This window comes from Hemitrygon akajei, chromosome 28 (genome assembly GCF_048418815.1).
Source record: "Hemitrygon akajei chromosome 28, sHemAka1.3, whole genome shotgun sequence".
Lineage (NCBI taxonomy): Eukaryota > Metazoa > Chordata > Chondrichthyes > Myliobatiformes > Dasyatidae > Hemitrygon > Hemitrygon akajei.
In genome coordinates, this window is record NC_133151.1 from 40,612,826 (window position 1) to 40,629,029 (window position 16,204).

General features: G+C 49.1%; 1 protein-coding gene across 1 annotated transcript in view; it reads right to left on the reverse strand.

Moving 5' to 3' along the window:
* The window catches only part of LOC140717863 (autophagy-related protein 2 homolog A-like), a 319,916-nt gene that overhangs the window by 273,023 nt on the left and 30,689 nt on the right, over positions 1-16,204 (reverse strand). Inside the window, 3 exon segments of the mRNA XM_073031584.1 lie at positions 2,322-2,424; positions 5,708-5,848; positions 12,676-12,838. Coding sequence (XP_072887685.1) covers positions 2,322-2,424; positions 5,708-5,848; positions 12,676-12,838 — 407 coding nt within the window.

The following is a 16,204-nucleotide window of genomic DNA, read 5'->3' on the forward strand; positions in this document are numbered from 1 at the left end:
TTGTTTACTTAGTTACATACATATCATATCTACATAGGTCAGCACAAAATTTTGGGCTGGAAGGCCCGTATTATGCTGTGCTATTCTATGTTCTAAAAAGTCTTCTCCAAGGTTCATCACCTGGTTGTAGTGGAGAAGCTAGTGAGTTCCTAAGGTAGGATTGCCCGTGGCAGTGAGGTCAAAAGGGGGATTCAGTCGGAGCGATCCAAACCAGGATGTCAGTGGTGCAGCTGGCAGAAGATGATGACACATCACAACGGCAGTGAAGCTGAGGGGAAGCTGCGGCAGTGAGGGGTCTCCGGTCCTTTGCATTCCACGCCACTGAACCCTGACCCTGACCTGTCAAGGACTGTGCAGTGGCTGCCCGTGCATCAAATTCCCATTGTTAGACAAAGTCATGCACAGTTATTCTCCATTTATGCGGATGCCAGATCATCATCTCCAGCCACTCGAGGACCCACCAATGGACAACCCTTTGTGAGAACATGATACTCGACTCGAGGACCCACCAATGGACAACCCTTTGTGAGAACATGATACTCGACTCGAGGACCCACCAATGGACAACCCTTTGTGAGAACATCATACTCGACTCGAGGACCCACCAATGGACAACCCTTTGTGAGAACATGATACTCGACTCGAGGACCCACCAATGGACAACCCTTTGTGAGAACATGATACTCGACTCGAGGACCCACCAATGGACAACCCTTTGTGAGAACATGATACTCAACTTGAGGACCCACCAATAGACAACCCTTTAGGAGAACATCATACTCGACTTGAGGACCCACCAATGGACAACCCTTTGTGAGAACATCATACTCGACTCGAGGACCCACCAATGGACAACCCTTTGTGAGAACATCATACTCGACTTGAGGACCCACCAATGGACAACCCTTTGTGAGAACATCATACTCGACTCGAGGACCCACCAATGGACAACCCTTTGTGAGAACATGATACTCGACTTGAGGACCCACCAATGGACAACCCTTTGTGAGAACATCATACTCGACTCGAGGACCCACCAATGGACAACCCTTTGTGAGAACATCATACTCGACTTGAGGACCCACCAATGGACAACCCTTTGTGAGAACATCATACTCGACTTGAGGACACACCAATGGACAACCCTTTGTGAGAACATCATACTCGACTTGAGGACCCACCAATGGACAACCCTTTGTGAGAACATGATACTCGACTTGAGGACCCACCAATGGACAACCCTTTGTGAGAACATGATACTCGACTTGAGGACCCACCAATGGACAACCCTTTGTGAGAACATGATACTCGACTTGAGGACCCACCAATGGACAACCCTTTGTGAGAACATGATACTCGACTTGAGGACCCACCAATAGACAACCCTTTGTGAGAACATTATACTCGACATGAGGACCCATCAGTAGACCACTCATTAGGAGAACATGATACTCAACTCGAGGACCCATCAGTAGACAACCCTTCGGGAGAACATCATACTCGACTCGAGGACCCATCAGTAAACAACCCTTCGGGAGAACATTATACTCGACTCGAGGAACCACTCATTAGGAGAACATGATACTCGACTAGAGGACCCACCAATGGACAACCCTTCGGGAGAACATCATACTCGACTCGAGGACCCATCAGTAGACAACCCTTCGGGAGAACATTATACTCGACTCGAGGAACCACTCATTAGGAGAACATGATACTCGACTCGAGGACCCACCAATAGACAACCCTTTAGGAGAACATCATACTCGACTCAAGGACCCACCAATGGACAGCCCTTTGTGAGAACATTATACTCAACATGAGGACCCACCAATGGACAACCCTTTGTGAGAAAATCATACTCGACTCTAGGAACCATCAGTAGACAACCCTTTGGGAGAACATTATACTCGACATGAGGAACAACCTGAGGACCCTCCAAAAGACAACCCTCTGGGAGAACATCATACTCGGTTTGAGTGACCGCGCTGCCGTGTTCTAAAATGGAAGTATTTGGTGCAGTGTATTGAAACAGCTGGACAGAGTGGATGGGATGTTTAGAAAGTAAGATGAGTGCTGTTGCTCTGATCGGAATTTAGGGAACAATGGTTGTTGGGAATAGTGGGAGTGTGGTATTGGAGATCTCGAGTTCTCTGGCCAATTCCTTCAGTACGAACTATCTGCAAGAGGAGATTTTCATCTGGAACTCTGGTCCTACAGAGTTTCACAGCTCAGACTCCTAGACCGAACCCCAATCAGCACCCAAGGGGCCCACCCAGTCATACCACTGCCCTCACAAGTGGATGAATGTTGCCACTGACCTTTTTATGTGCATCTCCAGGGCCACACCAGTCCTGGAGCCGTTGGGGGTGTGTTCCACTCGTATGATGGTATCCAGGAACGTCACTTTTATCTTCCTCAGCACTAGTCAGTTAGAAGCAAAACTGAGAAAATCCATTCAGTACAAAAATATCACACGATTCAAGCACAGTGCCCTGGTGGGGAGAAGTAACGGTACTCACTTCTCATACCCCAAAATGCTCCGCCACTAACAAACCATTATACCAGTCACCTTTGGTTAACGATGGTCACCAAGTTCAAGTTTAATGGTCATTCAACCACATATAAATACCCATGAACACAGCCAAAAAAACCAGCATGCAAAACACAGTAGCAATAGACACACACAGAACAAAACGAGGGAGAGATAGAGGGAGGGGGGGGAAGAGAGAGAGGAGAGAGGAGAGAGGAGAGAGGAGAGAGGAGAGAGGAGAGAGGAGAGAGGAGAGAGGAGAGAGGAGAGAGGAGAGAGGAGAGAGGAGAGAGGAGAGAGGAGGAGAGAGGAGGAGAGAGGAGGAGAGAGGAGGAGAGAGGAGGAGAGAGGAGGAGAGAGGAGGAGAGAGGAGGAGAGAGGAGGAGAGAGGAGGAGAGAGGAGGAGAGAGGAGGAGAGAGGAGGAGAGAGGAGGAGAGAGGAGGAGAGAGGAGGAGAGAGGAGGAGAGAGGAGGAGAGAGGAGGAGAGAGGAGGAGAGAGGAGGAGAGAGGAGGAGAGAGGAGGAGAGAGGAGGAGAGAGGAGGAGAGAGGAGGAGAGAGGAGGAGAGAGGAGGAGAGAGGAGGAGAGAGGAGGAGAGAGGAGGAGAGAGGAGGAGAGAGGAGGAGAGGAGGAGGAGAGAGGAGGAGAGAGGAGGAGAGAGGAGGAGAGAGGAGGAGAGAGGAGGAGAGAGGAGGAGAGAGGAGGAGAGAGGAGGAGAGAGGAGGAGAGAGGAGAGAGGAGAGAGGAGAGAGAGACCCTGAATCCATGAATGTTTCAGCAGTCTGCAGTTGCACACAACGCAGCTTGCCTTCTGCCAAGTGAACACTAGGGAGCAGCACTGACTCCGGCGTGGATGCTGCACCACATTGCCTCTGGTGGGGCTCACTGACTCTGACACCTCTCTCCTGGGTAGCTGCATACAGGCTACACTGCAGCTTGAGGCCTGATCCTCACTGCCACCAAGGCCACGCAGCTCCCCCAACATCCACCAATAAATCGGTGAATCAGACTTGCAGCATTGCACAGTAACAATGTCCAACAGGGTCCTGAAATCACAGGGGAAGCGACCGAGACAACCACTCGTGGTTAGATTGCGCACCGCCTTTGTGCACCCACTCCTCCGATACCCACACCGACTCCCGCTCCTTCAGTTTCTCCACCAACGAGAAATTCGCTGATGGCTTAGATCTGCAGTACCTTAACCTCCAGCAGGGTCTTGCAATCTTAAAAAATGTTTAAAAAGGACGATAACAACTTTGGTTGACCCTGCAGAAGCGGCTGCGATGAAAAACGCCACCACCTGACGGGGGAATATACACGCAAATGAAGGGTCTCGGCCCAAAGACTCTTTATTCCTCTCCATACCTGACCGGCTGAGTTCCTCCAGCATTTAGTGTGTGCTGCTCCTGACCTGACACGTGGCCCATCTCAGGCATTGAGGAATAAGTTGTGGTGAACAGTACCAAGGGCTACCCTGCTCTCCCTATAGTGCCACAGGATATTTGAGTCTCAAAGTTTCAAAGATGTATTTAACATCATGTCATACTTCCCTTTACCCTTCTGTAAGTCCCACCCATTCTGATACCAATCTTCATACTTGTTAACACCCCAAATACACATTACACTCACCCACACTCCCCAAATCCAGAACCCATACAGGCTCTCATTTTAATCTCATCAGGTCCTGATGAAGTGTCCGAAACGCTGACTGTTTATTCCCCTCCAATGATGCCGCCTGCCCTGCTGAGTTCCTCCACAGAGGGCATTCAGCAGACTGGACTTAGAGTATTGTGAGCAGCTTATCTAAGAAAGGATGTACTAGCCTTGGAGAGGGTCTAGAGGTTAATGAGAATGGTTTCGAAAATGAAAGGGTTAAAGTATGTGGAGTGATCAATACTCACCAGAATGAGGAGAATCTCACTGAAACCTTTTGAATATTGGAAAGTTTCGATAGAGTAACATAGAATAGACAGGAACGTAGAGAGGATAATGGGGGAGTCTAGGACCAGAGGACACAGATAGAGTGGATGTGGAGAGTATGTTTCCTATAGTGGGGGAGTCTAGGACCAGAGGACGCAGATAGAGTGGATGTGGAGAGGATGTTTCCTATAGTGGGGGAGTCTAGGACCAGAGGACACAGATAGAGTGGATGTGGAGAGGATGTTTCCTATAGTGGGGGAGTCTAGGACCAGAGGACACAGATAGAGTGGATGTGGAGAGGATGTTTCCTATAGTGGGGGAGTCTAGGACCAGAGGACACAGATAGAGCGGATGTGGAGAGTATGTTTCCTATAGTGGGGGAGTCTAGGACCAGAGGACACAGATAGAGTGGATGTGGAGAGGATGTTTCCTATAGTGGGGGAGTCTAGGACCAGAGGACACAGATAGAGTGGATGTGGAGAGGATGTTTCCTGTAGTGGGGGAGTCTAGGACCGGAGGACACAGATAGAGTGGATGTGGAGAGGATGTTTCCTATAGTGGGGGAGTCTGGGACCAGAGGACACAGATAGAGTGGATGTGGAGAGGATGTTTTCTATAGTGGAGAGTCTAGGACCAGAGGACACAGATAGAGTGGATGTGGAGAGGATGTTTTCTATAGTGGGGGTGTCTAGGACCAGAGGACACAGATAGAGTGGATGTGGAGAGGATGTTTCCTATACTGGGGGAGTCTGGGACCAGAGGACACAGATAGAGTGGATGTGGAGAGGATGTTTCCTAAAGTGGGGGTTTCTAGGACAAGAGGACAAAGATAGAGAGGATGTGGAGAGGATGTTTCCTATAGTGGGGGAGTCTAGGATCAGAGGACACAGATAGAGTGGATGTGGAGAGGATGTTTCCTATAGTGGGGGAGTCTAGGACCAGAGGACACAGATAGAGTGGATGTGGAGAGGATGTTTCCTATAGTGGGGGAGTCTAGGACCAGAGGACAGAGATAGAGCAGATGTGGAGAGTATGTTTCCTATAGTGGGGGAGTCTAGGACCAGAGGACACAGACAGTACATCTGTAGAACGACGAGTCAGCTTACAGAGAGGAGGTGCAGTGGCTAACGGACTGGTGCAGAGCCAACAACCTGTCTCTGAATGTGCACAAAACAAAAGAGATGGCTGTTGACTGCTGGGGATAACCTGAAGCAAGGTTGGTGCTGGGTTAACCACGTGACAAACCACACTTACCAGTCTCGATGGTCTGTGCAAACATCTCCAGCCCCTCCAGGGGCTGCGTGGGCTCCTCGGACTGCTCCTGCAGGCACTCTTTGGCCAGCTGCATGCTGGTGGTCATGCACGATGACCAGCTGGGAGACTCTGTCCCTGGAGCTGCAAGAGGGAGACAGAGTGTATCAGCAACAGGGTCAGGCACTGCGAGGGGGGCAGTGGCAGAGAACGCAGCTCCCAAATACACCGCAGGGGAACGCGCCATTCTTCTCCCAACACGACAAGGGAACAAGCTAGGAATATGGGAATCTGCAAAGTGATTCCCCGGAGGGTCGAGCTTGAGGGTTAAAAGCAGTGTGGGGCAACAGAGGGAATCCCTGTCCACAGATCCCTCAAAGTTGGTAGGCTGGTATGGCATGTTGGTCTTCATCAGTCAGGGACTGAGTTCACGAGCCACAAAGTAACGCTGCTGCTCTATAAAACTCTGGTTAGACCACACAGAGTATTGTGTTCAGCTCCGGTCCCCTCACGATGTGGACACTTTAGAGAGGGTGCAGAGGAGATTTAACAGGATGCTGCCTGGATTAGAGAGTATGTCTTATGAACCCAATCACAAACAAGAGAAAATCTGCAGATGCTGGAAATCGGAGCAACACACACAAAATGCTGGAGGAACTCAGCAGGTCAGGCAGCATCTACGGAAAAGAGTACAATCGACCTTTCGGAACGAACAAAGATGAGGAGTCAGAGTTAGAAGGTGGAGGGGGGGGAGGAAGAAACACAAGGAGATGGGTGAAACTGGGAGGGGAGGGGTTAAATAGAGCTGTGAAGTTGATTGGGGAAAGAGATACGGGGCTGGAGAAGGTGAAATCTAATAGGAGAGGACAGAGAGGGAAAGGGGGAGGAGCATCAGAGGGAGGCAAGGAGATGAAGTGAGAGAGGGAAAAGGGAATGGAGAAGGGGGGTGGGGGACATTACCGGAAGATTGTGAAATCAATGTTCATGCCGTCAGGTTGGAGACTACCCAGATGGAATAGAAGGTATCCTCATCACGACAGCAGAGAAAGCCAGGGATAGACATTGTAACGGGAATGGGAAGTGGAATTAAAATGGGTGACCGCTGGGAGATCCTGCCTTCTCTGGTGGGCAGAGCATTGTTGCTCGGCGAAGCGGTCTCCCGCTCTCTGCGTCGGGTCTCACCGATATACAAGAGGCCACGCCAGAAGCAATGGATGCAGTAGATGACCCCAACAGACTCTCCTGTGAAATGTTGTCTCACCAGGAGAGAGACCAATGATGTTGTACGACAGTGCACATAATGACGACGTCGTACGATACTGCACAGAGTGATGATGTCATATGACACTGCAGTGATGTAATATCACAGAGTACATAATGATGATGATGACGACTGGGGGTATAAATTTAAACAGAGAAGGGAAAGCTTTAAAAGGGACTCTGGAGGTACAGAGGGTGGTGGTTGATATAGAATGAGGTGGTGAAGGTGGGTATGATTAGGACATTCGAACTGGTAATGGATAAGGAAGGTTTGGAGGGACACAAAGGGTGTTCAGCCATGCTGGATGCCCCTAAACACCAAACCAATTAGCTCTTGCTTTTTAAGATGCCGTTCTCTTCTGAGAGTTGGAATCCAAGCCTGCTGGAGGCTGAGGTCATGTCCTGGGGTTGGAGGCCTGTAACTATGTGCAGGAAGGTGGGAGCAACAGGGCTTTCTTTAATTGCTCGCTATGCTCAGTGTTGTTCTGCAAAACATTGCAGCCGAGCTATGTTGGTGCTGGAATATTGAAAGGCTGAGATAGGGTTGGGGAGTGGGACCAGTAGACACAGCCTCAAAATACCACACAGATAGAGTGGATGTGGAGAGGATGTTTCCTATAGTGGGGGAGTCTAGGACCAGAGGACACAGATAGAGTGGATGTGGAGAGGATGTTTCCTATGGTGGGGAGTCTAGGACCAGAGGACTCAGATAGAGTGGATGTGGAGAGGATGTTTCCTATAGTGGGGGAGTCTAGGACCAGAGGACACAGATAGAGTGGATGTGGAGAGGATGTTTCCTATCGTGGGGGAGTCTCAGACCAGAGGACACAGAGAGAGTGGATGTGGAGAGGATGTTTCCTATAGTGGGGGAGTCTAGGACCAGAGGACTCAGATAGAGTGGATGTGGAGAGGATGTTTCCTATCGTGGGGGAGTCTAGGACCAGAGGACACAGATAGAGTGGATGTGGAGAGGATGTTTCCTATCGTGGGGGAGTCTAGGACCAGAGGACACAGATAGAGTGGATGTGGAGAGGATGTTTCCTATCGTGGGGGAGTCTGGGACCAGAGGACTCAGATAGAGTGGATGTGGAGAGGATGTTTCCTATAGTGGGGGAGACTAGGACCAGAGGACTCAGATAGAGTGGATGTGGAGAGGATGTTTCCTATAGTGGGGAGTCTAGGACCAGAGGACTCAGATAGAGTGGATGTGGAGAGGATGTTTCCTATAGTGGGGGAGTCTAGGACCAGAGGACACAGATAGAGTGGATGTGGAGAGGATGTTTCCTATAGTGGGGGAGTCTAGGACCAGAGGACACAGATAGAGTGGATGTGGAGAGGATGTTTCCTATCGTGGGGGAGTCTAGGACCAGAGGACTCAGATAGAGTGGATGTGGAGAGGATGTTTCCTATCGTGGGGGAGTCTAGGACCAGAGGACACAGATAGAGTGGATGTGGAGAGGATGTTTCCTATCGTGGGGGAGTCTAGGACCAGAGGACACAGATAGAGTGGATGTGGAGAGGATGTTTCCTATCGTGGGGGAGTCTGGGACCAGAGGACTCAGATAGAGTGGATGTGGAGAGGATGTTTCCTATAGTGGGGGAGACTAGGACCAGAGGACTCAGATAGAGTGGATGTGGAGAGGATGTTTCCTATAGTGGGGAGTCTAGGACCAGAGGACTCAGATAGAGTGGATGTGGAGAGGATGTTTCCTATAGTGGGGAGTCTAGGACCAGAGGACTCAGATAGAGTGGATGTGGAGAGGATGTTTCCTATAGTGGGGAGTCTAGGACCAGAGGACACAGATAGAGTGGATATGGAGAGGATGTTTCCTATAGTGGGGGAGTCTAGGACCAGAGGACACAGACAGAGTGGATATGGAGAGGATGCTTCCTATAGTGGGGGAGTCTAGGACCAGAGGACACAGATAGAGTGGATGTGGAGTGGATGTTTCCTATAGTGGGGGAGTCTAGGACCAGAGGACACAGACAGAGTGGATATGGAGAGGATGCTTCCTATAGTGGGGGAGTCTAGGACCAGAGGACACAGATAGAGTGGATGTGGAGAGGATGTTTCCAATAGTGGGGGATTCTAGGACAAGAGGACACAGATAGAGTGGATGTGGAGAGGATGCTTCCTATAGGGAGGGAGTCTAGGACCAGAGGACACAGATAGAGTGGATGTGGAGAGGATGTTTCCTATAGTGGAGGAGTCTAGGACCAGAGGACACAGACGGAGTGGATGTGGAGAAGATGTTTCCTATAGTGGAGGAGTCTAGGACCGGAGGACACAGACGGAGTGGATGTGGAGAGGATGTTTCCCGTAGTGGTGGAGTCTAGGACCAGAGGACATAGATAGAGTGGATGTGGAGAGGATGTTTCCTATAGTGGAGGAGTCTAGGACCAGAGGACACAGATAGAGTGGATGTGGAGAGGATGTTTCCTATAGTGGGGGGAGTCTAGGACCAGAGGACACAGATAGAGTGGATGTGGAGAGGATGCTTCCTATAGTGGGGGAGTCTAGGACCAGAGGACACAGATAGAGTGGATGTGGAGAGGATGTTTCCTATAGTGGGGGAGTCTAGGACCAGAGGACACAGATAGAGTGGATGTGGAGAGGATGTTTCCTATAGTGGGGGAGTCTAGGACCAGAGGATTCAGATAGAGTGGATGTGGAGAGGATGTTTCCTATAGTGGGGGAGTCTAGGACCAGAGGACACAGATAGAGTGGATGTGGAGAGGATGTTTCCTATAGTTGGGGAGTCTAGGACCAGAATGGAAGGATGCCCCTTTAGAACAGAGATGATGAGGTAGTTTTTTTTTTGCAGCAATACATAGAGGTACCAACTAGAGAAGGGGGCAGCGTTGGATCTCCTGTTAGGGAATGAAATAGGTCAGGTGATGGAGATAGGTGTTGGGAAGCACTTTGGCTCCAGTGATCACAATGCCATTAGTTTCAATATAATTATGGAGAAGGATAGGACTGGACCCAGGGTTGAGATTTTTGATTGGAGAAATGCTAACTTTGAGGAGATGTGAAAGGATTTAGAAGGAGTGGAATGGGACAACTTGTTTTATGGGAAGGATGTAATAGAGAAATGGAGGTCATTTAAAGGTGAAATTTTGAGGGTACAGAATCTTTATGTTCCTGTTAGGTTGAAAGAAAAGGTTAAAAGTTTGAGAGAGCCATGGTTTTCAAGGGATACTGGAAACTTGTTTCAGAAAAAGAGAGATATCTATAATAAATATAGGCAGCATGGAGTAAATGAGGTGCTCAAGGAATATAAAGAATGTAAAAAGAATCTTAAGAAAGAAATTAGAAAAGCTAAATGAAGATATAAGGTTGCTTTGGCAAGTAAGGTAAAAATAATTCCGAAGGGTTTCTACAGTTATATTAATAGCGAAAGGATAGTGAGGGATAAAATTGCTCCCGTAGAGAATCAGAGTGGACAGCTATGTGTGGAACCAAAAGAGATGGGGGAGATTTTGAACAATTTCTTTTCTTCGGTATTCACTAAGGAGAAGGATATTGAATTGTATAAGGTAAGGGAAACAAGTAGGGTAGTTATGGAAACTATGATGATTAAAGAGGAGGAAGTACTGGCACTTTTAAAGAATATAAAAGTGGATAAATCTCCGGATCCTGACAGGATATTCCCTAGGACCCTGAGGGAAGTTAGTGTAGAAATAGCAGGGGCTCTGACAGAAATATTTCAAATGTCATTAGAAACGGGAATGGTGCTGGGGGATTGGCGTATTGCTCATGTTGTTCCATTGTTTAAAAAGAGTTCTAAGAGTAAACCTAGCAGTTATAGGCCTGTAGGTTTGACGTCAGTGGTGGGTAAATTAATGGGAAGTATTCTTAGAGATGGTATATATAATTATCTGGATAGACAGGGTCTGATTAGGAACAGTCAACATGGATTTGTGCATGGAAGGTCATGTTTGACAAATCTTATTGAATTTTTTGAAGAGGTTACTAGGAAAGTTGACGAGGATAAAGCAGTGTATGTTGTCTATATGGACTTCAGTAAGGCCTTTGACAAGGTTCCGCACGGAAGGTTAGTTAGGAAGGTTCAATCGTTAGGTATTAATATTGAAGTAGTAAAATGGATTCAACAGTGGCTGGATGGGAGATGCCAGAGAGTAGTGGTGGATAACTGTTTGTCAGGTTGGAGGCTGGTGACTAGTGGTGTGTCTCAGGGATCTGTACTGGGTCCAATGTTGTTTGTCATATACATTAATGATCTGGATGATGGGGTGGTAAATTGGATTAGTAAGTAATCAGATGTATGTAGGTAGCGTTGTGGATAATGAAGTAGGTTTTCAAAGCTTGCAGAGAGATTTAGGCCAGTTAGAAGAGTGGGCTGAGCGATGGCAGATGGAGTTTAATGCTGATAAGTGTGAGGTGCTACATTTTGGTAGGACTAATCAAAATAGGACATACATGGTAAATGGTAGAGCATTGAAGAATGCAGTAGAGCAGAGTAATCTAGGAATAATGGTGCATAGTTCCCTGAAGATGGAATCTCATGTGGATTGGGTGGTGAAGAAAGCTTTTAGTATGCTGGCCTTTATATATCAGAGCATTGAGTACAGGAGTTGGGATGTAATGTTAAAATTGTACAAGGCATTGGTACGGCCATATTTGGAATATTGTGTACAGCTCTGGTCACCGAATTATAGGAAAGATGTCAACAAAATAGAGAGAGTACAGAGAAGACTTAGTAGAATGTTACCTGGGTTTCAGCACTTAAGTTACAGGGAAAGGTTGAACAAGTTAGGTCTTTATTCTTTGGAGCGTAAAGGTTGAGGGAGGACTTGATAGAGGTACTTAAAATTATGAGGGGGATAGATAGAGTTGACGTGGATAGGCTTTTTCCATTGAGAGTAGGGGAGATTCAAACAAGAGGACATGAGTTGAGAGTTAGAGGGCAAAAATTTAGGGGTAACACGAGAGGGATTTTTTTTTTTTACTCAGAGAGTGGTAGCTGTGTGGAACGAGCTTCCAGTAGAAATGGTAGCGGCAGGTTCGATATTGTCATTTTTTTAAAAATTGGATAGATATATGGACAGGAAAGGAATGGAGGGTTATGGGTTGAGTGCAGGTCAGTGGGACTAGGCGAGAGTAAGCGTTCAGCACGGACTAGAAGGGCCGAGATGGCCTGTTTCCGTGCTGTAATTGTTATATTGTTATATGGTTATTTAGTCAGGGGATAGTGGATCTGCAGAATTCATTGCCACAGATGGCGGTGACGGTCAAGTCATTGGGTCTATTTAAAATGAGATTGGTAGATTTTTGATTAGTCAGGGTGTGTAAGGTTACGGGGAGAAAGGGGTCGAGAGGGAGGCCCCGGGGTGACGGGGGTAAAGAGGGAGGCCCCGGGGAGACGGGGGTCGAGAGGGAGGCCCCGGGGAGACGGGGGTCGAGAGGGAGGCCCCGGGGAGACGGGGGTCGAGAGGGAGGCCCCGGGGAGACGGGGGTCGAGAGGGATAATAGTGGGGTTGTCATTGGTGCTAGTGACACTTGCTGGGTACTCCCATCACTTGCTGAGATTGTGTTGGTTGTTAACACAAACAACGTACTTCACTGTGTTTCACTGTACACGTGATAAATAAATGTCAATCATTGAATATTTGTTTTAAATGACTACTGCATCTGCAAGAAACGAGGAGATTGTGCCTTGCTGGGTGCTGGGCCGGGCTCAGCTTACCGAAGCAGTACTTGGGTCTGCAAGTGATCTGCAATCCCGACACCTCCACGGTACAGTTGTCAGTGATGAGGGCAGACCAGGGGATGGTCACTGAGATGCTGCTGATGAAGCCATCCGTCATCTCCAGAGGCACACCCAGAGAGTCCAGGAACTCGTTCAGGGACTGCAAAGGAAAGGGAGGCAGTGTTACCATCTGAGAGTCCTCCAACCCCTTCACGACAGCCCAGAGTCCTCCAACCCCTTCACGACAGCCCAGAGAGTCCTCCAACCCCTTCACGACAGCACCGCACGACAGCCCAGAGTCCTCCAACCCCTTCACGACAGCCCAGAGTCCTCCAACCCCTTCACGACAGCCCAGAGAGCCCTCCAACCCCTTCACGACAGCACCGCACAACAGCCCAGAGTCCTCCAACCCCTTCACGACAGCCCAGAGACCTTCAACCCCTTCACGACAGCCCAGAGTCCTCCAACCCATTCACGACAGCCCAGAGAGTCCTCCAACCCCTTCACGACAGCACCGCACGACAGCCCAGAGTCCTGCAACCCCTTCACGACAGCCCAGTCCTCCAACCCCTTCACGACAGCCCAGTCCTCCAACCCCTTCACGACAGCCCAGAGACCTCCAACCCCTTCACGACAGCCCAGAGAGTCCTCCAACCCCTTCACGACAGCCCAGAGTCCTCCAACACCTTCACGACAGCCCAGAGTCCTCCAACCCCTTCACGACAGCCCAGAGTCCTCCAACCCCTTCACGACAGCCCAGAGTCCTCCAACCCCTTCACGACAGCCCAGAGTCCTCCAACCCCTTCACGACAGCCCAGTCCTCCAACCCCTTCACGACAGCCCAGAGTCCTCCAACCCCTTCACGACAGCCCAGAGCCCTCCAACCCCTTCACGACAGCCCAGAGCCCTCCAACCCCTTCACGACAGCCCAGAGAGTCCTCCAACCCCTTCACGACAGCCCAGAGTCCTCCAACCCCTTCACGACAGCCCAGAGCCCTCCAACCCCTTCACGACAGCCCAGAGTCTTCCAACCCCTTCACGACAGCCCACCGCAGAGGCTCTCAGGCTGCCAACCAGAGCCCATTAGACACAAGAGCACAATTCAGCCACTCAGTCCATCGAGTATGGTCCACCATTCCACACACCCTGACTAAACAAGAACCTACCGATCTCCACTTTAAGTATACAAAATGACTCTAGCTCCACAGCCATCTGTGGCAATTAGTTACACAGATTCACCACTTTCCAGCTAAAGAAATACCTCCACATCTCTTTGTAAAGCCAAGTTCAGGTATTTTGTCCTCTGGTCCAAGACTCCTCCAATATAGGAAACATCCTCTCCACATCCACTCTATCTGTGTCCTCTGGTCCTAGACTCCCCCACTATAGGAAACGTCCTCTCCTCATCCACTCTATCTGTGTCCTCTGGTCCTAGACTCCCCCACTATAGGAAACATCCTCTCCACATCCACTCTATCTGTGTCCTCTGGTCCTAGACTCCCCCACTATAGGAAACGTCCTCTCCTCATCCAATCTATCTGTGTCCTCTGGTTCTAGACTCCCCCACTATAGGAAACATCCTCTCCACATCCACTCTATCTGTGTCCTCTGGTCCTAGACTACCACACTACAGGAAACATCCTTTCCACATCCACTCTATCTGTGTCCTCTGGTCCTAGACTCCCCCGCTATAGGAAACATCCTCTCCACATCTACTCTGTCTGTGTCCTCTGGTCCTAGACTCCCCCACTATAGGAAACATCCTCTCCACATCCACTCTATCTAGGTCTTTCAATATTCAATAGGTGCCAATGAAACCCTCTTCATTCCCAGAATCATTCTCGTAAACCTCCTCTGAACATTCTCCAATGCCAGCACATCGTTTCCTAGACAATGGACACAAAATTGCTCACAATACTCCAAGTGTGGTCTGACCAACGCCTTACAGAGCCTCAGTGTTACATTCTTGTTTTTATATTCTCGTCAAAATGTAGATTCTGGATTGTTCATTGTCATTCCGCAGTGCTCAAGTGAAAAAAGAGGAGCAACGTGATTGTTACTTTGGATCCGAAGGAGCATTTCAAACCCAAGAAGATGACAAACACAATAATCATGACGCACACGGCAAAGAAAACGCCGATGGAAAACACCATCAGGAAACGTGTGGTCGTGCACTTTGGTTGAAGAAATGACAGATTTAAGTATTTTCTAAATACAAAAAACTGAGACGCAGGACACTTGGGAGTCCTTGTGCAGGATCCCCGGGGGTTAATTTAAATCAGTGGTGAGGAAGACAAATGCGATGTTAGCATTCATTCCAAGATGACTAGACCACAATAGCAAGAATGTAACGTTGAGATTTACAGTCCTCACTTGGAGTACTGTGGGCAGTTTTGGGCCCCTGTCTTACTGAGGACCTGCTGACACTGGACAGGGATCAAAGGAGCTTCAGGAAAATGATTCCAGGATTGAATGGCTTGTCACATAAAGAGTGTCCGACCGCTCTGGGCCTGTAAACTGTAGAATAGAAAAGAATGAGGGGTAGATCACAAATGGTGAAAGGCCTTGATAGAGTGGATGTGGAGAGGATGTTTCCTATAGTGGGGGAGTCTAGGGCCAGAGGACACAGATAGAGTGGATGTGGAGAGGATGTTTCCAATAGTGGGGGAGTCTAGGACCAGAGGACACATATAGAGTGGATGTGGAGAGGATGTTTCCTATAGTGGGGGTGTCTAGGACCAGAGGACACAGACAGAGTGTATGTGGAGAGGATGTTTCCAATAGTGGGGGAGTCTAGGACCAGAGGACACATATAGAGTGGATGTGGAGAGGATGTTTCCTATAGTGGGGGAGTCTAGGACCAGAGGACACAGATAGAGTGGATGTGGAGAGGATGTTTCCTATAGTGGGGAGTCTAGGACCAGAGGACACAGATAGAGTGGACGTGGAGAGGATGTTTCCTATAGTGGAGGAATCTAGGACCAGAGGACACAGATAGAGTGGATGTGGAGGGGATGTTTCCTATAGTGGGGGAGTCTAGGACCAGAGGACACAGACAGAGTGGATGTGGAGAGGATGTTTCCTATACTGGGGGAGTCTAGGACCAGAGGACACAGAGTGGATGTGGAGAGGATGTTTCCTATAGTGGGGGAGTCAAGGACCAGAGGACACAGATAGAGTGTATGTGGAGAGGATGCTTCCTATAGTGGGGGAGTCAAGGACCAGAGGACACAGATAGAGTGGATGTGGAGAGGATGTTTCCTATAGTGGGGTAGTCTAGGACCAGAGGACACAGACAGAGTGGATGTGGAGAGGATGTTTCCTATAGTGGGGGAGTCTAGGACCAGAGGGCACAGATAGAGTGGATGTGGAGAGGACGTTTCCTATAGTGGGGGAGTCTAGGACCAGAGGACACAGATAGAGTGGATGTGGGGAGGATGCTTCCTATACAGGGGGAGTCTAGGAACAGAGGACACAGATAGAGTGGATGTGGAGTGGATGTTTCCTATAGTGGGGGAGTCTAGGA